Source organism: Heptranchias perlo, chromosome 16 (genome assembly GCF_035084215.1).
Source record: "Heptranchias perlo isolate sHepPer1 chromosome 16, sHepPer1.hap1, whole genome shotgun sequence".
NCBI classification, from domain to species: Eukaryota; Metazoa; Chordata; class Chondrichthyes; order Hexanchiformes; family Hexanchidae; genus Heptranchias; species Heptranchias perlo.
In genome coordinates this window covers 62,575,431-62,594,696 of record NC_090340.1, presented here as the reverse complement: position 1 = coordinate 62,594,696, position 19,266 = coordinate 62,575,431, and the positions used below count along the sequence as shown (strand labels likewise).

At 47.5% G+C, this 19,266-nt stretch overlaps 1 protein-coding gene across 1 annotated transcript in view; it reads right to left on the bottom strand.

The window, feature by feature from the left end:
- LOC137333824 (fatty acyl-CoA hydrolase precursor, medium chain-like) overlaps positions 1–19,266 on the bottom strand; it is a 68,995-nt gene that overhangs the window by 33,022 nt on the left and 16,707 nt on the right. Inside the window, exons 2-8 of the mRNA XM_067998184.1 lie at positions 17,872–18,076; positions 16,085–16,226; positions 11,638–11,771; positions 6,922–7,075; positions 6,016–6,120; positions 2,351–2,455; positions 1,484–1,618 (exon numbers count right to left, since the gene is read on the bottom strand). Of these exons, the coding sequence (XP_067854285.1) occupies positions 1,484–1,618; positions 2,351–2,455; positions 6,016–6,120; positions 6,922–7,075; positions 11,638–11,771; positions 16,085–16,226; positions 17,872–18,076 (980 nt within the window). The remainder of the gene's footprint in view (positions 1–1,483; positions 1,619–2,350; positions 2,456–6,015; positions 6,121–6,921; positions 7,076–11,637; positions 11,772–16,084; positions 16,227–17,871; positions 18,077–19,266) is intronic.

The following is a 19,266-nucleotide window of genomic DNA, read 5'->3' as shown; positions in this document are numbered from 1 at the left end:
GCAGTACTGAGGGAGCGCTGCACTGACGGAGGGTCAGTACTGAGGGAGCGCTGCACTGTCAGAGGGTCAGTACTGAGGGAGCGCTGCACTGACGGAGGGTCAGTACTGAGGGAGCGCTGCACTGTCGGAGGGTCAGTACTGAGGGAGCGCTGCACTGACGGAGGGTCAGTACTGAGGGAGCGCTGCACTGACGGAGGGTCAGTACTGAGGGAGCGCTGCACTGACGGAGGGTCAGTACTGAGGGAGCGCTGCACTGACGGAGGGTCAGTACTGAGGGAGCGCTGCACTGACGGAGGGTCAGTACTGAGGGAGTGCTGCACTGACGGAGGGGCAGTACTGAGGGAGTGCTGCACTGACGGAGGGTCAGTACTGAGGGAGCGCTGCACTGACGGAGGGGCAGTACTGAGGGAGTGCTGCACTATCGGAGGTGCCGTCTTTCGGATGAAACGTTTGGAATGGTGGATCGGAGGGAGTGATTAGGCTGGTCGGGTTGAATGAACCTGGGCTCCCAGCAGTGGGAGGAAACTGGCTTTCCGAGAGCACAAGGCAAAGTTTTAGAATCAGTTCTGCCTGTGACTAGAGGCCAAAGGGATTGACAGAGCCAAACAGGCCAAGAGGTCCCAGATCTGACTCCTGGTCTGTCCTGCTTTCAGCAAGGGCAGATGTTTGGACACTTTAATTGACCTCAGCACCACTGGGTTAGGGAGGGGGAGCAAAATCTGCCCTTGATCACCCAACATTGAACTCATCTGTGTGAGCACTGGGCGAGAGCACGATAGGCTCAGCTCATAGGGACAGAAGGAGGCCATTCAGCCCCTTGAGTCTGTTCCTCCATTCTGTAAGATCATGGCTGATCTGTACCTCAACTCCATTTTCCCGCCTTTGCTCCATATCCCTCGATACCCTCACCTAATAAAAATCTATTGATCTCAGTCTTGAAAATTTCAATCAATTCCCAGCATCCACAGCCTTTTGGGGGGGAGAGAGTTCCAGATTTCCAACCCCCTTTTGTGTGAAAAACTAAAGTATCAAATCAGCAGGTTTTTCCCAACAGGATGTGCGGTTATTGGCCATCACTGCCCCGCTGGTGAGGCTGGGATTTGTGCCCGAGCCGGCACTGCCCAATGGATAAGGAGCCCAACACCTCACCCACTGGCAACCTTGGCCCCTCCACAGGTGAAAACCCCGCCAGAACACGGTGACCTCACCAGAACGCGGTGACCTCGCCAGCGCTCGGTGACCCCGCGCTCGGTGACCCCGCCCTCAATGGCTCACAGATAAGAAATGGGTGCTTGGGTGAGATTCTGGAGGAGCCACCGTTGCTCGAACAACCAAACTTGAGCAAGGAGTCAACACCCTCAGGAGAAGTGACGACGAGGGAAGTTTCACATTCAGCTCCTCACATTCTTTAGAGTCAGACGGTTAGTTTTCCAGAAATTGGCAGCCAGCAACTCAGGCAAAGAAAGGGTTAAGTTAATCTCACCTTCGCCAATAGCCAGCCAAATTCGTGATTGGTGACTCCTAACAGATACGAGACTGAGCTGATCTTTTTTGCCTCAAACAGTAGTTCAGGATCTCTGGGCAGGAAGACACCGTCAACGACTGGAGAGAAGTATACCTCATTGGAAAAGAGAAAATGGAAACACAGTTTAACTGGAGGCATCGCTGTCGATACACGATACACGGACTGTACAACTGTGCAAACACACGATGGACACCCGCAAGGTCTCTGGGCCACGTCAATCACATCGGAAAACTTTCAAAGAAAGTAACAGAGACGATTGTTGATATTTTCAGGAGCTCTGAAGGTGAGGGAGTGAAATCTGAGAACTGGAGGGAGAAGATAGACTTGTATTTCTACAGCATCTTTCACAACCTCAGGACGTCCCAAAGCATCTCACGACCAATTAAGTACTTTTTGAAGTGTAGCCACTGTTGTAATGTAGGAAACGCAGCAGTTAATTTGCGCACAGCAAGATCCCACAAACAGCAATGTGATAATGACCAGATAATCTGTTTTTAGTGATGTTGGTTGAGGGATAAATATTGGCCAGGACATCGGGAGAACTCCACTGCTCTTCTTCGAATTATGCAGTGGACTCTCTTACATCCACCTGAGAGGCAAAACGGAGCTACCGACTCACTCTCACCCGTTTTACATCATCGAACAAAGTCAGGATCCACCCCAATGAGCTTAGAATAGGACCGTGCGACGTGTCTTGATTTTAACACGGTAAAGGTTGAGAAAGGGTGTGTGGGATGGTGGAGGAGAGGGTGCTGTAACATTACATACAGAAATGAAAATATCCACAACTTGAAGAAATAAAAAAAAGAGTAAGTTTCACCGTACTGTGGAGTTGATGAGGTTCAAAATTTCCTCTCCCGATCTCTTCTTGAGGCAGTCAGCAATCTTCGAGGAATCATCAGTGTCACAGCCGGACATATTGGCAACAATCTACAGAGTTTCGAGTGAGATCAATAGTTACTGAATTTAATCAATAGGCCATTTTGCAACTGATCCGGATCAACTGACACCAACTCAGTGGTGCAGTTAGACAAAGGATTCTGAAACCAGGAGCCCACTCAGAGTCCCCACTTCCAATATCTGAGAGTCCAAAGCCGGCTTCCTGTTTAAACTCTCACTAAAAGCTAGTGGACAGGTACAAAAAGTAATTAAAAAGGCTAATGGAATATTGGCTTCCATCTCAAGGGGGCTGGAATACAAAGGGGTAGAAGTTATGTTACAGTTGTGTATTACATAGAATTAACAGCACAGAAACAGGCCATTCGGCCCAACGGGTCTGTGCTGGTGTCTATGCTCCACACGAGCCTCCTCCCTCCCTACTTCATCTCACCCTATCAGCATATCCTTCTATTCCTTTTAAGTCCAGTCCTCTGCATCTGGAGATACTGCATTCAGTTCTGGGCACCGCACCTCAGGAAGGATATATTGTCCCTGGAGGGGGTGCAGTGCAGATTCACCAGAATTATACCAGGGCTAAAAGGGTTAAATTATGAGGACAGGATGCTCAGACTCGGCTTGTATTCCCCGGAGTACAGAAGATTAAAGCGTGGTCTAATTGAGGTGATTAAGATGATTAAAGGATTTGATAGGGCAGATAGAGAGAAACTATTTCCTCTGGTGGGAGACTTTAGAATAAGGCAGAATAAACTCAAAATTAGAGCCTGGCCGTTCAGGGGTGATGTCAGGAAGCACTAATTCACACAAAGTGGAGTGGAAATCTGGAACTCTCTCCCCCAGAAGGGTTGAGGCTGGAGGTCAATTGAAAATTTCAAAACTAAGATTGATAGATGGCTGTTACATCGAATGTACAGCACAGAAACAGGCCATTCGGCCCATCAGGTCTATGCCGGCATTTATGCTCCACACGAACCTCCTCCCTCCCTACTTCATCTCACCCTATCAGCATATCCTTCTATTCCTTTCTCCCTCCTGTGTTTATCCAGCTTCCTCTTAAATGTATCTACACTATTCACCTCAACCACACCTTGTGGGAGTGAGTTCCACATTCTCACCACTCTCTGGGTAAAGAAGTTTCTCCTGAATTCACTATTGGATTTATTAGTCGTTATCTTATATTTATGGCCCCTAGTTTTGGTCTCCTCCACAAGTGGAAATATCTTCTCTACGCCTCTACCCGATCAAACCCTTTCATAATAAAAACAGAAAATGCTGGAAATACTCAGCAATTCAGGCAGCCTCTGCGGAGAAAGAAACAGAGTTAACGTTTCAGGTTGAAGTCCATTGGTCAGAATGCTCTGACGAAAGGTCTTCGACCTGAAACGTTGACTCTGTTTCTTTCTCCACAGATGCTGCCTCACTTGCTGAGCTTCTCCAGCATTGTCTGTTTTTATTTCAGATTTCCAGCATCCGCGGTAGTTTGCTTTTGAAACCCATTCATTATTCAGGTCGCCCCTCGGTCTTCTCTTTTCTAGAGAAAAGAGCTCCAGCCTGTTCGATCTTTCCGGATAGTTATAACCTCTCAGTTCTGATATCATCCCTTGTAAATCTTTTTTGCACCTTCTCCAGTGTCTCTATATCCTTTTTATAATATGGAGACCAGGACTGTTCACAATACTCCAAGTGTGGTCTAACCAAGGTTCTGTACAAGTTTAACATAACTTCTCCGCTTTTCAATTCTATCCCTCTACAAATGAACCCCAGTGCTTGGTTTGCTTTTTTAAAAAATGGCCTTATTAACCTGCATCGCTACTTTTAGTGATTTGTGTATCTGTACCCCCAGATCCCTCTGCTCCTCTATCCCATTTAGACTCTTATTATCCAAGGAATACGTGGCCTCCTTATTCTTCCTGCCAAAATGTACCATCACACATTTATCCATATTGAAATTCATTTGCCAATTACACGCCCATTCTGCAAGTTTATTAATGTCCTCCTGTATTTTATCGCTGTCCTCCTCAGTATTAACTATCCCCTAAATTTGATGTCATCTGCAAATTTTGAAATTGTACTTCGATTCCCGAGTCCAAATCGTTTATGCAAATTGTGAACCACAGTGGTCCCAGCACCGATCCCTATGGAACACCACTTCCCACCTTTTGCCAGTCTGAGTAACGACCTTTAACCCCGAGCCAGCTTGCTATCCATTCTGGTACTTGTCCTGACTCCACATGCTCTGATCTTAGTCACGAGTCTACTCTGCGGTACCTTATCGAAGGCCCTTTGATCAGGCAAGGGTATTATGGGATATGGAACCAAGGAGGGTAAGTGGAGTTGAGGTGCAGATCAGCCATGATCTAATTGAATGGCGGAACAGGCTCGAGGGGCTGAATGGCCTCCTCCTGTTCCTATGATGTTCCAACAGTGGGTTCCCAGTGCGGAGCCTCTTCCGCCGTGAATCCGTATTGGGAAATCCACGATGAGCTCCCCGCGATTTTCCGGTCTGCGCTGCTGGCAGGTGAGTTTCGGGCCAGGGGCGTGCGTCGGGAGTCAAAGTGGGAATAAGTTGCCACAGTGGAGTTGAACCCAACATATTTTAGCACGATCAGTGGTGACACATTTATCTAACGACTCACATCCAGTCACCGATTGTCAATTCTGCGGCACCCTTTGTATTTTATTGTACGGGTGGCTGACTGATTGTCCATTTTGGAAACCTTTCCGCCTCTGAAACGTCCGCCTGGAATGTCCACCCACGGTTATGTGGCCGGATCCAATGCTGGTCAGAAGGCTTGGGCGTGGGCCACAAGGATAGAAGATGGATTGGGATGTTATTTTTTACACCGTTTGGCCCCTCTTTCTGATGAGTGGATTACAGGGCTCTGTTACAAGTGTGAACGGCCTGGACACAAAAAAGCACCAAAGGTAAACGTGAATCAGGAGGACTGACCTTGCGAATGTCAGGATAGACCGTCAGACTGGCATCATTATAGGAGAAAGTGTCATCCCCGTCTCTCAGTGGAGTAACAGAGTCTCTTAGCTCAAGCAATAATGTGGCAAAGAGATTCTAAAGTAGTCTAAGATGTTTTATGAAAGTAAATGGGAAGGTGTTTGGTCCATTGGGATTCTGTACAATGGGAAGGGGTTTGGTTCATTGGGATTCTTCACAATGGGAGTGAACGGGAAGGGGTTTGGTCCATTGGGATTCTTCACAATGGGAGTGAACGGGAAGGGTTTGGTCCATTGGGATTCTACGCAATTGGAGTGAACGGGAAGGGGTTTGGTCCATTGGGATTCTACGCAATTGGAGTGAACGGGAAGGGTTTGGTTCATTGGAATTGTGTACACTGGGAGTGAATGGGAAGGGGTTTGGTCCATTGGGATTCTACACAATGGGAGTGAACGGGAAGGGTTTGGTCCATTGGAATTGTGTACACTGGGAGTAAATGGGAAGGACTTTGGTCCATTGGGATTCTAGCTGCTGCCCTTTAATATTGTTAAGCTGGTTGGCTCCTTGTTTTTTTTTAAATCAAGTGGGAATTCCTCGCTGTGAAATGGTCAAAAATGACTTACTATTTTTTAAAATCACTCACCCGTGCTAATGGTTTAGGATCCAGATTCATAGTCATTCCAACCAGAGCACTGCCACTTTCGGATATCGCCTTGTGGAACAGGCCAGAGGACAAAGGAGAGATAATCTGTACAAAGGAAAAGTACATTGGCCATCAGCTCGGGGAGTCCTGATATGGGAAGCCTTAGTCTGTTTCTAGGTAGTTGGACCACAGGTGGTTGTAGGCTTCAGATGGACTGCAGACCGACCACCTTGGGTGGGCGGGGTCTCACATCTCCACAGGATGCCTTGTAACCCTTGTACAAGAAACAATAATCAAGACGGCTAATGGAATGCTGGCCTTTAGGATTGGAATTCAGCAGTGAGGAAGTGATGCTTCAGCTGTACAGAGCCTTGGTCAGAGCCCATCTGGAGAACTGTGTTCAGTTCTGGGCACCGCACCTCAGGAAGGAGATACTGGCCTTGGAGGGGGTGCAGCGCAGATTCACCAGAATAATACCAGGGCTTAAAGGGTTAAATTACGAGGACAGGTTGCACAAACTTGGCTTGTATTCCCTTGAGTTTAGAAGGTTGAGGGGTGATCTAATTGCGATGTTTAAAATGATGAAGGGAATTAAATAGAGTGGATAGAGAGAAAGTATTTCCTCCGGTGGGGGGAATCCAGAAAGGGGCCGGTGGTGGAGGGAGTGAATGGTTAAGGTGGTGGATGGGGTGCCGATCCAGCAGACTGTACCCCTGTTTAGTACCTCTGCTGGAAAGCACGTGTGGGTTCCCGTCTTAACTACATGCAATGCCCTTCATTGCCCAATAAGCTCATTGTCTGGGCCCAGACTTGAAGAATGGGCACTCGGGTGAGACTTGCACCCTGGGCCTGTGGAAGTGTAACCCAACACACCCGAAAAATCGGAAACAAAGACCAACAACGTACGTGCAACGAGACACTCATCGCTCCGGAAGATTCTCCAAAGATGGTGACCGAGCCTGGGTCACCTCCGAAGCTCTCTATGTTTTCTTGAACCCACTCCAGTGCAGCCACTTGATCCAACAGCCCCCAGTTTCCGCGTAGATGCTCATCCCCTGTGCTAAAGGGAGAGACGCAGTCGCACATTTCTCTGTGTAAGACTTGTAACAACAACAACTTGCATTTATATAGCGCCTTTAACGTAGTAAAATGCCCCAAGGCGCTTCACAGGAGCATTATTAAACAAAAATTGACACCGAGCCACATAAGGAGATATTAGGACAGGTGACCAAAAGCTTGGTCAAAGAGGTAGGTTTTAAGGAGCGTCTTAAAGGAGGAGAGAGAGGCAGAGAGGTTTAGGGAGAGAATTCCAGAGCTTAGGGCCTAGGCAGCTGAAGGCACGAACGCCAATGGTGGGACAATGAAAATCGGGGATGCAGAAGAGGCCGGAATTGGAGGAGCGCAGAGATCTCAAAGTGTTGTAGGGCTGCAGGGGGTTACAGAGATAGGGAGGGGCATGGAAGGATTTGAAAACAAGGATGCGGATTTTAAAATCGAGGGGTTCCCGGATCGGGAACCAATGTAGGTCAGCGAGCACAGGGGTGATGGGTGAACGGGACTTGATGCAAGTTAGGATACGGGCAGCAGAGTTTTGAATGAGCTGAAGTTTACGGAGGGTGGAAGGCCGGTCAGGAGAGCATAAGAACATAAGAAATAGGAGCAGGAGTAGGCCAATCGGCCCCTCGAGACTGCTCCGCCATTCAATAAGATCATGGCTGATCTGATCCTAACCTCAAATCTAAATTCATGTCCAATTTCCTGCCCGCTCCCCGTAAACCCTAATTCCCTTTACTTCTAGGAAACTGTCTATTTCTGTTTTAAATTTATTTAATGATGTAGCTTCCACAGCTTCCTGGGGCAGCAAATTCCACAGACCTACTACCCTCTGAGTGAAGAAGTTTCTCCTCATCTCAGTTTTGAAAGAGAGCCCCTTATTTTAAGATTATGCCCCCTAGTTCTAGTTTCACCCATCCTTGGGAACATCCTTACCGCATCCACCCGATCAAGCCCCTTCACAATCTTATATGTTTCAATAAGATTGCCTCTCATTCTTCTGAACTCCAATGAGTAGAGTCCCAATCTACTCAACCTCTCCTCATATGTCCGCCCCCTCATCCCCGGGATTAACCGAGTGAACCTTCTTTGTACTGCCTCGAGAGCAAGTATGTCTTTTCTTAAGTATGGACACCAAAACTGTATGCAGTATTCCAGGTGCGGTCTCACCAATACCTTATATAACTGCAGCAATACCTCCCTGTTTTTATATTCTATCCCCCTGGCAATAAAAGCCAACATTCCGTTGGCCTTCTTGATCACCTGCTGCACCTGCATACTAACTTTTTGATTTTCTTGCACGAGGACCCCCAGATCCCTTTGTACTGCAGTACTTTCCAGTTTCACACCATTTAGATAATTACTTGCTCTCTGATTTTTCCTGCTAAAGTGCATAACCTCACATTTTCCAATATTGTATTGCATCTGCCAATTCTCCGCCCACTCACCCAGCCTGTCTATATCCCCCTGTAGGTTTTTTATGTCCTCCTCACTCTCCACTTTCCCTCCCATCTTTGTATCATCTGCAAACTTTGATATGTTACACTCGGTCCCCTCCTCCAAATCGTTAATATAGATTGTAAAGAGTTGGGAACCCAGCACCGACCCCTGCGGAACACCACTGGCTACTGGTTGCCAGTCCGAGAATGAACCATTTATCCCAACTCTCTGCTTCCTGTTAGATAACCAGTCCTCCATCCATGCCAGAATATTACCCCCAATCCAGTGATTCTTTATCTTGAGCAATAATCTTTTATGTGGCACCTTATCGAATGCCTTCTGGAAGTCTAAATACACTACGTCCACTGGTTCCCCTTTATCCACCCTGAACGTTATGTCCTCAAATAACTCAAGCAAATTTGTCAGACATGACTTTCCCTTTGTAAAGCCATGCTGACTTTGTCCTATTAAATTATGTTTATCCAAATGTTCCGCTACTGTCTCCTTAATAATAGACTCCAAAATTTTACCCACCACAGATGTTAGGCTAACTGGTCTATAATTTCCAGCCTTCTGCCTACTACCCTTTTTAAATAAGGGTGTTACATTAGCAGTTTTCCAATCTGCCGGGACCTTTGCCGAGTCCAGAGAATTTTGGAAAATTATTACCAAAGCATCCACAATCCCTACTGCCACTTCCCTGAAGACCCTAGGATGTAAGCCATCAGGTCCAGGGGATTTATCCGCCTTGAGTCCCATTAATTTACTGAGTACCAATTCCTTAGTGATTTTAATCGTATTTAGCTCCTCCCCCCGTAGAGTCCCCTGTTTGTCCAGTGTTGGGATATTCTTAGTGTCCTCTACCGTAAAGACTGAAACAAAATATTTGTTCAGCATTTTTGCCATCTCCATGTTTCCCACCATTAATTTCCCGCTCTCATCCTCTAAGGGACCTACGTTTGCCTTAGCCACCCTTTTTCTTTTTATATAACTGTAGAAACTCTTGATATCTGTTTTTATATTTTTGCTAATTTATTTTCATAATCTATCTTCCATTTTTTAATCAATCCTTTAGTTACTTTTTGCTGTCTTTTGAAGACTTCCCAATCTTCTATCCTCCCACTAAGTTTGGCTACCTTATATGTCCTTGTTTTTAGTCGGATACTATCCTTAATTTCTTTACTTAGCCACGGATGGCTGTCATTTCTTTTACACCCTTTTTTCCTCAGTGGAATATTTTTTTTTTGAAAGTTGTAAAATAACTCCCTAAATGAACACCACTGCTCATGTACCATCTTACCCTTTAATCTATTTTCCCAGTCCACTTTAATCAATTCCGCTCTCATACCATCATAGTCTCCTTTATTCAAGCTGAGCACGCTTGTTTGAGAACCAACCTTCTCACTCTCTAATTGGATATGGAATGTAACCATGTTATGGTCACTCATTCCAAGGGGATCCTTAACTAGGACATTATTAATTAATCCTGGCTCATTACACAGGACCAGGTCCAAGGTTGCTTGCCCCCTTGTAGGATCAGTTACATACTGCTCAAGAAATCCATCCCTAATACACTCAATAAACTCTTCCTCAAGGCTGCCCTGCCCAATTTGATTTGTCCAGTTAATATGATAGTTAAAATCCCCCATAATTATAGCTGTTCCCTTATTACGTGCCCCGACTATTTCCTGATTAACACTTCTTCCAGCAGAGTTGCAACAATTAGGAGGCCTATATATTACACCCACTAGTGTTTTTTTCCCTTTATTATTCCTTATCTCTACCCAAACTGTTTCATTATCCTGATCCTTTGTCCCAATATCATTTCTCTGTATTACAGTGATTCCTTCCTTTATTAACATAGCCACCCCACCTCCCCTTCCTTCCTGCCTGTCCTTCCTGATTGTTAAATACCCTGGCATATTTAATTCCCAGGCGTTGTCACCCTGCAGCCATGTTTCTGTAATGGCCACAAGATCATACCCATACGTAGTTATTTGTGCCGTTGTGCACTGGAATAGTCGAGTCTGGAGGTAACAAAGGCACAGATGAGGGGTTCAGCAGCTGATGGGCTGAGGCAGGGGGCGGAGACGGGCGATATTACGGAGGTGGAAGTAGGCAGTCTTGGTGATGGAGAGGATAAAGCTACAAGTTAATGAGGAAAGGTACTGTCGACCAATACAGAGACTATCAAACTCCATGGGGGGAGCACTGCTCACCTGCTGTTGTATGCTGCCCAGCAGGAGCTATCAAGGGAGCGGAAACAGCAAACTGAAATAGTGTACGGCACAGATACCAACATCTGAGTAAGAATTCTAAGGCAATAATTATGGAGTCGGGGGGAGGACTGGATAACTCAGTGGGTTAGAGACTGGCCTTTCAGCCATGTGACCCGGTCCAGACTCCTCTCAGAGAGTCTTCTGCCTGGAAGGGTCCAACCTAAAATTTTAATTCTTGACACAATCCATAGGGTGTCTGGTCGAACAGCCCAAAACGGCCCTGAATTTGTGACTGAAATCTCATTCAGCGAGGACATAATATGGCTGGTGTAGAAAGTAGAAAAATGTCACATTGAATTCTCCTCTGAGGATGGGACTAATGTCCACAGTGGGACAGTGTAGAGGGAGCTTTATTCTGTGTCTAATCCGTGCTGTACCTGCCCTGGGAGTGTTTGATGGGACAGTGTAGAGGGAGCTTTATTCTGTGTCTAATCCGTGCTGTACCTGCCCTGGGAGTGTTTGATGGGACAGTGTAGAGGGAGCTTTACTCTGTATCTAACCCGTGCTGTACCTGTCCTGGGAGTGTTTGATGGGACAGTGTAGAGGGAGCTTTACTCTGTATCTAACCCACGCTGTACCTGCCCTGGGAGTGTTTGATGGGACAGTGTAGAGGGAGCTTTACTCTGTATCTAACCCGTGCTGTACCTGTCCTGGGAGTGTTTGATGGGACAGTGTAGAGGGAGCTTTACTCTGTATCTAACCCATGCCGTACCTGCCCTGGGACTGTTTGATGGAAGTGTTCATGTGCTGGCAGTCAGCGTCCGTGGAAACCTAACTCTTGGGGAGTCAGTGCTGTAAAAGCTGGAACAAACATGAGAAAGATTGTAGAGAGTGAGAGGTCTCCATTTACCTGAGGAATCCAAAGATTCCCAGCCGATATTGAATTACAACGATCACCACATCCTCGTAAGCTGCAAGTGGGGATCCGTCGTAGATAAATGCACTTCCTGCTGCGAACGCACCGCCGTGGATCCAGACCATAACCTAACCGAGAAAGTGAGAAGGTGTCAGAATAATCGCACTGCCCCACTCTCTCCCCTCATTTCCCCGTACCTTCCTCTGCTTCAAATATTTAGCCAATTTTCCCTTAAAAGATGCCGTGGTCTCTGCTTCACCCAATCCTCGCGGCAAAGCGTCCCATGCTCCAACAAACCTCTGAGTAAAGACATTTCTCCTAAACTCTCTCCATGACATAACAATTTTAAATTGGTGACCTCTTCCCCAACCACAGCCAATAGTCTTTCCCTATTCCCTCTATTAAATCTCCTCTTTGCCTGCTTTGCTGCAGTGGAAACAATCCCAGTATCTGAAGTCTCTCCTCATCACCAGAGTTTCCCACCGCTGGCATCATCATGGCATATTCCTTCTCTCCCTTCAACAAGGTGTTAAACTGGCTCCTTCCAAGACCCACTGCACGATTTGCATATTTGAAAAATCGTGGCCAGAGCCTTTGCTGTCTCCTCTCCGACTACTCCCAACGGCCACAGACCTTGAGTTCTGCTGTTTGTTTCCGATCTAATCCCTCGTCTCCAGTTATCTCCAACAATTGTTCCATTTCCTCCTCTACATTCTCCCTCCCACTCTCATTTGTAAAACATTTACCAGAAATGCAAAATATTTAATATCTCTGCCCTGCCTTCGCCCCCCACCCCCGCAGTGGACATTAGTCCCATCCTCAGAGGAGAATTCAAAATTTCTCTTTAAGTATTCTTTTACTTTTTGTACACTTATAAAAGCCCTTACTCCTCTACATATCATCTGTTAATCTGCTTATACGCCCTTGTGGCCCTTCTAATCTCCTGTTTCCCTCCCTACTACACTTTCTATATCCCTCATGATTACCTTCATCATTGTTTGGCCTGATTTTATCAGATGTCTCCCTTTAGAATTTCAGTTTAGTTACACTCTCTCTATTTATCCATGGGACTCTGTTCTTTGAATCACCCCCCCGCCCCCGTTTCACCCCATTAGGAATATATTTATTTTATTCTCTATCCACCTCATATTTGCAGATTTCCCTCCCACTGCATTGAGCAGTTTTTCTGCCCAGTTAATTTGGGGAAGGTTCCTTTTTATCGCGTTGAACTTTGCCTTTCTTCAGTCCAACACCCTTTTCTTTGACTCATTATCCATTTTCCTGGTCTGACATTGAACCTAATTATGTTGCAGGTTGCTAACTGTCAACCGCACTCCTACTCTCGCCACATTATCCTTGCACCATGCGACTACCAGGATGGCAGAAGGTGAACGAGATGGACCTTTATTTCGTCCAGCAATTCCTACGCTCCTTGGTTGACACTCCAGTGCAGTACGGAGGGAGTGCTACATTGTTGGGAGATGCCCTTCTTGTTCTTCTTGGTTTAGCTGGGTGCTTAAGGTGGCAGGGCGCTGTTCAAAGAACAAGTTGAGAGTCCCCCCTCCCTCCCCGCCTTCAACTAACACCAAAAGCTGATTAACTACTCAGTCATTTCATAAACTTGAGCTCACCCTAAACTCTGCTGCCCGTATCCTAACTCGCACCAAGTCCTGTTCACCCAGCACCCCTGATCTCACTGGCCTACACTGGTTCCCGGTCCAGGAACGCCTAGAATTTAAATTTTTCATCCCTCCAATTTGCCTCGCCCCTCCCTATCTCAGTAACCTCCTCCAGTCCTATAAACCCTCCAAGATCTCTGCGCTCCTCCAATTCTGGCCTCTTACACATTCCCAATTTCCATCACTCCACCATTGGCGGCCGTGCCTTCAGCTGCCTAGGTCCTAAGCTCTGGAATTCCCTCCCTAAACCTCTCCGCCTCCCTACCTCTCTCCTCCTTTAAGGCGCTCCTTAAAACTTACCTCTTTAACGAAGCTTTTGGTCACCTGTCCTAATATCTCCTTAAATGGTTCGCTGTCAAATTTTGTTTGATAATCGCTCCTGTGAAGCACCTTGGGACATTTTACTACGTTAAAGGCGCTATATAAATGCAAGTTATTGTTGTTGTATTATTGTTTGCGGGAACTTGCTGTGCACAAAATGATTGCTGCGTTTGCCGATATAACACCGGTGACTGTGGCTCAAAGTAATTCAACAGACACAAGGCTGTTCCAGATGTGTTCGAGAGTTGTACAAACGCCCACCGTCTCCGCCTGCGGTGTCTGAGGGTTCGCCACTGTCGAATATCGATTGCTGTTCTGGTGAAACCCGTTCTTCTCCCTCAGTTATGGAATGTTTCAGTTTATTATAGTCCTCGGTGCGGAGACAAAATGGGTCATTTTAACTCTGGGTGGTAAACGGGCGATATCAGACGGGCTGACGGTTACACAACCCGCCAGATTGTCCTTCGCACCGACTTCAGCGGCAAGGAAGATCAGGGCGGGGAGTACAATGGGAGGCCGAGCTGATACCTCCATAAGTTAAAATTACCCCAAAAGTAACTAAGTGAGTTTGCTGCTCGACCGAGGGGTGCATTCAGTGTAAGGCACTCTCCCCACAGTCTTAAGGCATTTCCTCCACATCCACAGGTCAGCCTTGGCTCAATGGGTCCTCCTCTCACCGACTGAATCAGAAGATGGTGGGTTCAAGTCCCACTCCAGAGACTGGAACATAAAATCCAGGCTGACACCTCCGTGCTGTACTGAGGGAGTGCTGCACTGTCTGAGGTGCCGACTTTCATGATGAGACATTAAACTGAGGCACCGTCTGCCCCCCTCAGGTGGACGTAAAAGATCCCATGGATCAGGGGAGTTCTCCCCAGTATCCTGGCCAATGTTTATCCCTCAACCAACACCACTAAAAAACAGATTATCTGGTCATTTATATCTCTGTTGTTTGTGGGATCTTGCTGTGTGTAAAATGTTGTGTTTCTCTATATTACAACAGTGGCTACATTTCAAAAGTACTTCATTGGCTGTAAAGTGCTTTGGGACGTCCTGAGGTGGTGAAAGGCTCGATAGAAATTAATGTTCTTCTTCACAGCTCAGAAAATCTTGACTCCTGATTGGTGCTGGTCCTTGGCATGCCAACTAGCACTGGGCTGTGATATCCCATTCCTAACCGCTGGAAGGCCGGGGTACCTGAGCCAATCTGTGATGGCAGTGAGTAACTCCTCCCAGAGAGTTACACCCACCCCTTCGACCCTCCGCAATCCACCCGAATCTTCCTCGATCGACAAACGTGGCTTCCAGCTTCTTACACAAGTGGCCTCTCTCTCGATGTCTGAGCCTCGATGTTGTGTGATGGTCGGTTACTCATCACAGGGACATCATCGCGGAGCCCCGTCTTATCCTCATGTGATATCCCCCCAATGAGAAGAAGAACTTGCATTTATAGAGCCCCTTTCACAACCTCAGGACCTCCCAAAGGGCGTTACATCCAATGAAGTACTTTTTATGCTTTTTTTTATTCGTTCATGGGATGTGGGTGTCGCTGGCGAGGCCGGCATTTATTGCCCATCTCTAATTGCCCCTTGAGAAGGTGGTGGTGAGCCGCCTTCTTGAACCGCTGCAGTCCGTGTGGTGAAGGTTCTCCCACAGTGCTGTTAGGGAGTTCCAGGATTTTGACCCAGCGACGATGAAGGAACGGCGATATATTTCCAAGTCGGGAACGTGCAGGTGGTGTTGTTCCCATGTGCCTGCTGCCCTTGTCCTTCTAGGTGGTAGAGGTCACTGTTGTAATGTTGGAAACATGACAACCAATTCGCACACAGTAAGGTCCCACAAACAGATACTTTGTTTTAGTGATGTTGGCCAGGACAGCGGGAGAACTCCCCTGCTCTTCTTTGAATAGTACCATGGCATCTTTTACATCAACCCAAGAGGACAGACATTTAACATCTCATCCAAAAGACAGCACCTCCAACAGTGCAGCACTCCCTCAGTACTGGCACTGGGAGTGTCAGCCGAGGTTTTGTGCTGAAGTTTCTGTAGTGGGGCTTGAACCCGTGACCTTCTAACTCTGAGGCCAGAGTGCTACCCACTGAGCCGAGGCTGACACCCGAGCTGTAAGGAATGGGAATCTTGGCTGATTCCTCTCCTTCCTAACTCAGGGATAATGAAGCTAACTGTGGTGTCCCCCCAAGTCCTGCTCCAGCTGAGATCAGCTAACTCAGCACTGGCTGGGGGTTGAACCTGGGACCTGTGGGGCTCGGCACCAAACCCATGGACTGAGATCGGGAGCTCGGTGTGTCGTGGCTATAACCTCCCGTTCCATCAGCCCATAGCACAACGTGCCGGACTGTCTCTGGTGCAGGACCACGCCTTGCCGGCCCCTGATGGTTCATCATTGGTCTGGGAAGGGTTAAAGTCAGCGGTGTACTCACGGGCAGTCGACTGCTCCTGTCCTTTGGCCCGACAGGGGTGTGTACATTCAGATACAGGCAGTCCTCGCTGAACGTGCTGAACTGCAGATCTATTTGGATCAAATCTTTGATCAGCTCAAACAGCTTTGCATCTTGTAGACACCTGGGATGTGAGAGAGAGAAACAGCCTCACATGTTTCAGAGTGCTATTTACATCAGTGGGTCTGGCAGTGTGAGGGCGATGATACTGGCCAAGCAACTCTGAGTTCAAGTCCCACCATTGGTGAGACTGAATTCAGTAAGTCAGGTAATTTGTGAGTTAGCAAAGTGCTTGACTTTTTGAAGGCAACTAGGGATGGGCAATAAATGCAGCTTTTCCAGCAAATAAAACCTCCCAAAGTTACCACTTTCTGTGAACAGAAATGGGATTAATGTCACGTTAATTTAGGGAAGAACATTGGCCTAAGACACCTGAACAAGCAGGTGAGATCTCGGTTTAACATCTTACCCGAAAGACAGCACTGCCGACAGTGAAGCTTTCCCTCAGCACTGGCACTGGGAGGGTCAGCCCTGGATCGGATGCTGGAGTCTCTGGAGTGAGGGCTTGAACCCGTGACCTTCTGACTCCGAGGCTGCTCCCCACTGAGCCTCGGCCGACACTGTGAGGGCAGCCTCATGGAGCTGGGTGACAGAGGAAAGGATTAGGAGGAGAGGGGCTGGACCAAGACTGACAGTTCGTCATCAGTCAAACCCGGAAACAGCAGAGGAAAACTGGAATGAGAACAAAACCAACTCTGGCCTCTCAGATTACAAGGCAGAGACACCAGCATTTTATTTTTCTCCCCTCCTCCTTTTACTGGGGTTGGGGTTCGTGGGTAACAGCCACCCTACAGTGTCACATCCCAAGGGACCATTCTTCGTGTGAGTGTCGATTGGCTATTTGACACTGTGGGCATCACAACTAAGCCCGAACCTGTCCTCAGGGGATCACAGGTGCAGTTTCTAGCAGGAGTGGTGGGGGTGGGAAGCATGCACTATTTACACTGTCGTGGGCCTAGTCAGACTGGGTTGGTGGGGGGAGCGGGGGGGCATTGAGCGATGGGGGGATTGCTGACCCCAAGCATCTCTGGGCAGGGGAGTGGAGTGGAGGTAAAAACTCTGGAGTGCGTTCGCTGTTGTGACGGAGGAATCTGTGGAAGGGCGAGGTAAGATGGCGCCTCTGGAGGAGTCAAAACTGTGAAGCAAAGGGGCCGATTGGTTGATTCCAACTAAGATCTAACAGCAGCCCTCTTACGCCCATTCTAGGGATGCCAACCCTCCAGGATTGTCCTGGAGTCTCCAGGAATTATAGACTAAATCTCCAGGACACTGCTGGAAGCAAAAACCCGGGAGAACAATCATAGGGGTGTTAAAAAAAAGTACGTTTTAAAAAAAATTTCTTTGAACACTTTTGTTTGTTTATTAGTTATAAAAATATTGGAGATTGGGGGGGAAAGGCTGTTTGACTGACAGTCAAGAATCAACCAATCGGGTAACGGAGAGTCTGTTCGCTTTCCGATTGGCTGTGGGAAGGTGAGGCGTCGCAAGGATGGACGTGTTGGGCGACCAATGGCGGGCGTGTTGGGCGACCAATGGCGGGCGTGTTGGGCGACCAATGGCGGGCGTGTTGGGCGACCAATGGCGGGCGTGCGTGTGGGGGGACGAGGGGACTGGTGGTAGGAGGTCCATGTGATGACACCTCCAGGAATTATGTCCAACCAGAGTTGGCCATCCTTGTTCGCCCATTCCCAAGGCTGCGCCATTCTTACCCTGGAGCGTAATTGGTGGCCTTTCTGGTACCGGTCCATGCTTCTGCTGCCTGGGGAGCGGTGAATCTCAAGGAACCAATTGGCGGTTTTGCAAAAGGGACGGCGAGATAGTTATAGACGGGTTTGGGAGACCCCTTCACGGAGACCTGCTTCCCCTCCAGTTGCCCATACTTTGTGACAATGATTGGAGGACCCTCTTTGTCTCCTGAAATAAAAACAATACGTCAATAATGAAAAAGAACTTGCATTTATATAGCGCCTGTCACAACATCCCAAAACACTTTACAGCCAATGAAGTACTTTTGAAGTGTGGTCACTGTTGTAAAGTCACAGATTTCAGTTTCTGACCTCCTCCTTTTTCAGTTTTCGATCATCAGCTGTTAACCGTGGCTCAGTGAGTAGCACTCCGGCCTCTGAGTCAGAAGGTGGTGGGTTCAAGTCCCACTCCAGAGACTTGAGCCCATAATCCAGGTTGACACTCCTGGTGCCAGTACTGAGGGAATGCTACATGGTCAGATGTGTTGTCTTTCGGTTGCGATGTTAAACCGAGGGCCCTGTCTGCCCTCTCGGGTGGACGGAGAAGATCCCAAGGTCACTATTTCAAAGAAGAGCAGTGGAGTTCTCCCTGGTATCTTGGCCAATATTGATCCCTCAATCAACATCACTAAAAAACAGATTATCTGGTCATTATCACTTTACTGTATGTGGGATCTTGCTGTGCACAGATTGGCTGCTGCATTTCCTACATTTCAAAAAGTACTTCATTGGCTGTAAAGCACTTTGGGATGTCCTGAGGTGATGAAAGGCACGATATAAATACGAGTCCTTTCTTTCTCTCTGTTTATCTCCTCGCCTCCAGTCTGGTGAAAGGCACACACCCAAAGCATCGTAACCTGCCTTTTCTCTTCACGGATACTGACTGGCTTGCTGATTATTGCCACCATTTTCTGTTCTTATTTCAGTTTCCCCTTTTACTTTAAGGGATTGTGACTCAGCTGCTGCCACCGCAAATTGTGTGGCAATAAACGTTACCCTCGGTACAAAGATCAAATCACTCGGGGATAGTCCAGGGTGGTGCAGATTGGACTCAGCCCCGAAATGACAACCTCCTTCGGTCCTGCAGCAGCAAGAGAGCTGACAGGGAACCATAGACGGGCAGAATAGTAAATATTCTGAATGATTGCTTCCTCCAAGTGGCCTCAAGGGACGGTTTGAGCAAATTGCCTCCCCAAACAGAAATAACCTGAGTAAAATCAATGACTTTGATGCAAATAAATGAGATGGAGGTCATTGATTTTAACATTCTCATCCTTTTGTTCAAATCCCTCCATGGCCAATGACAGCTCTTTACCCGGTGCCTTTCAGAGACTCTACGTTTGGTGCGGAATTTGGAGA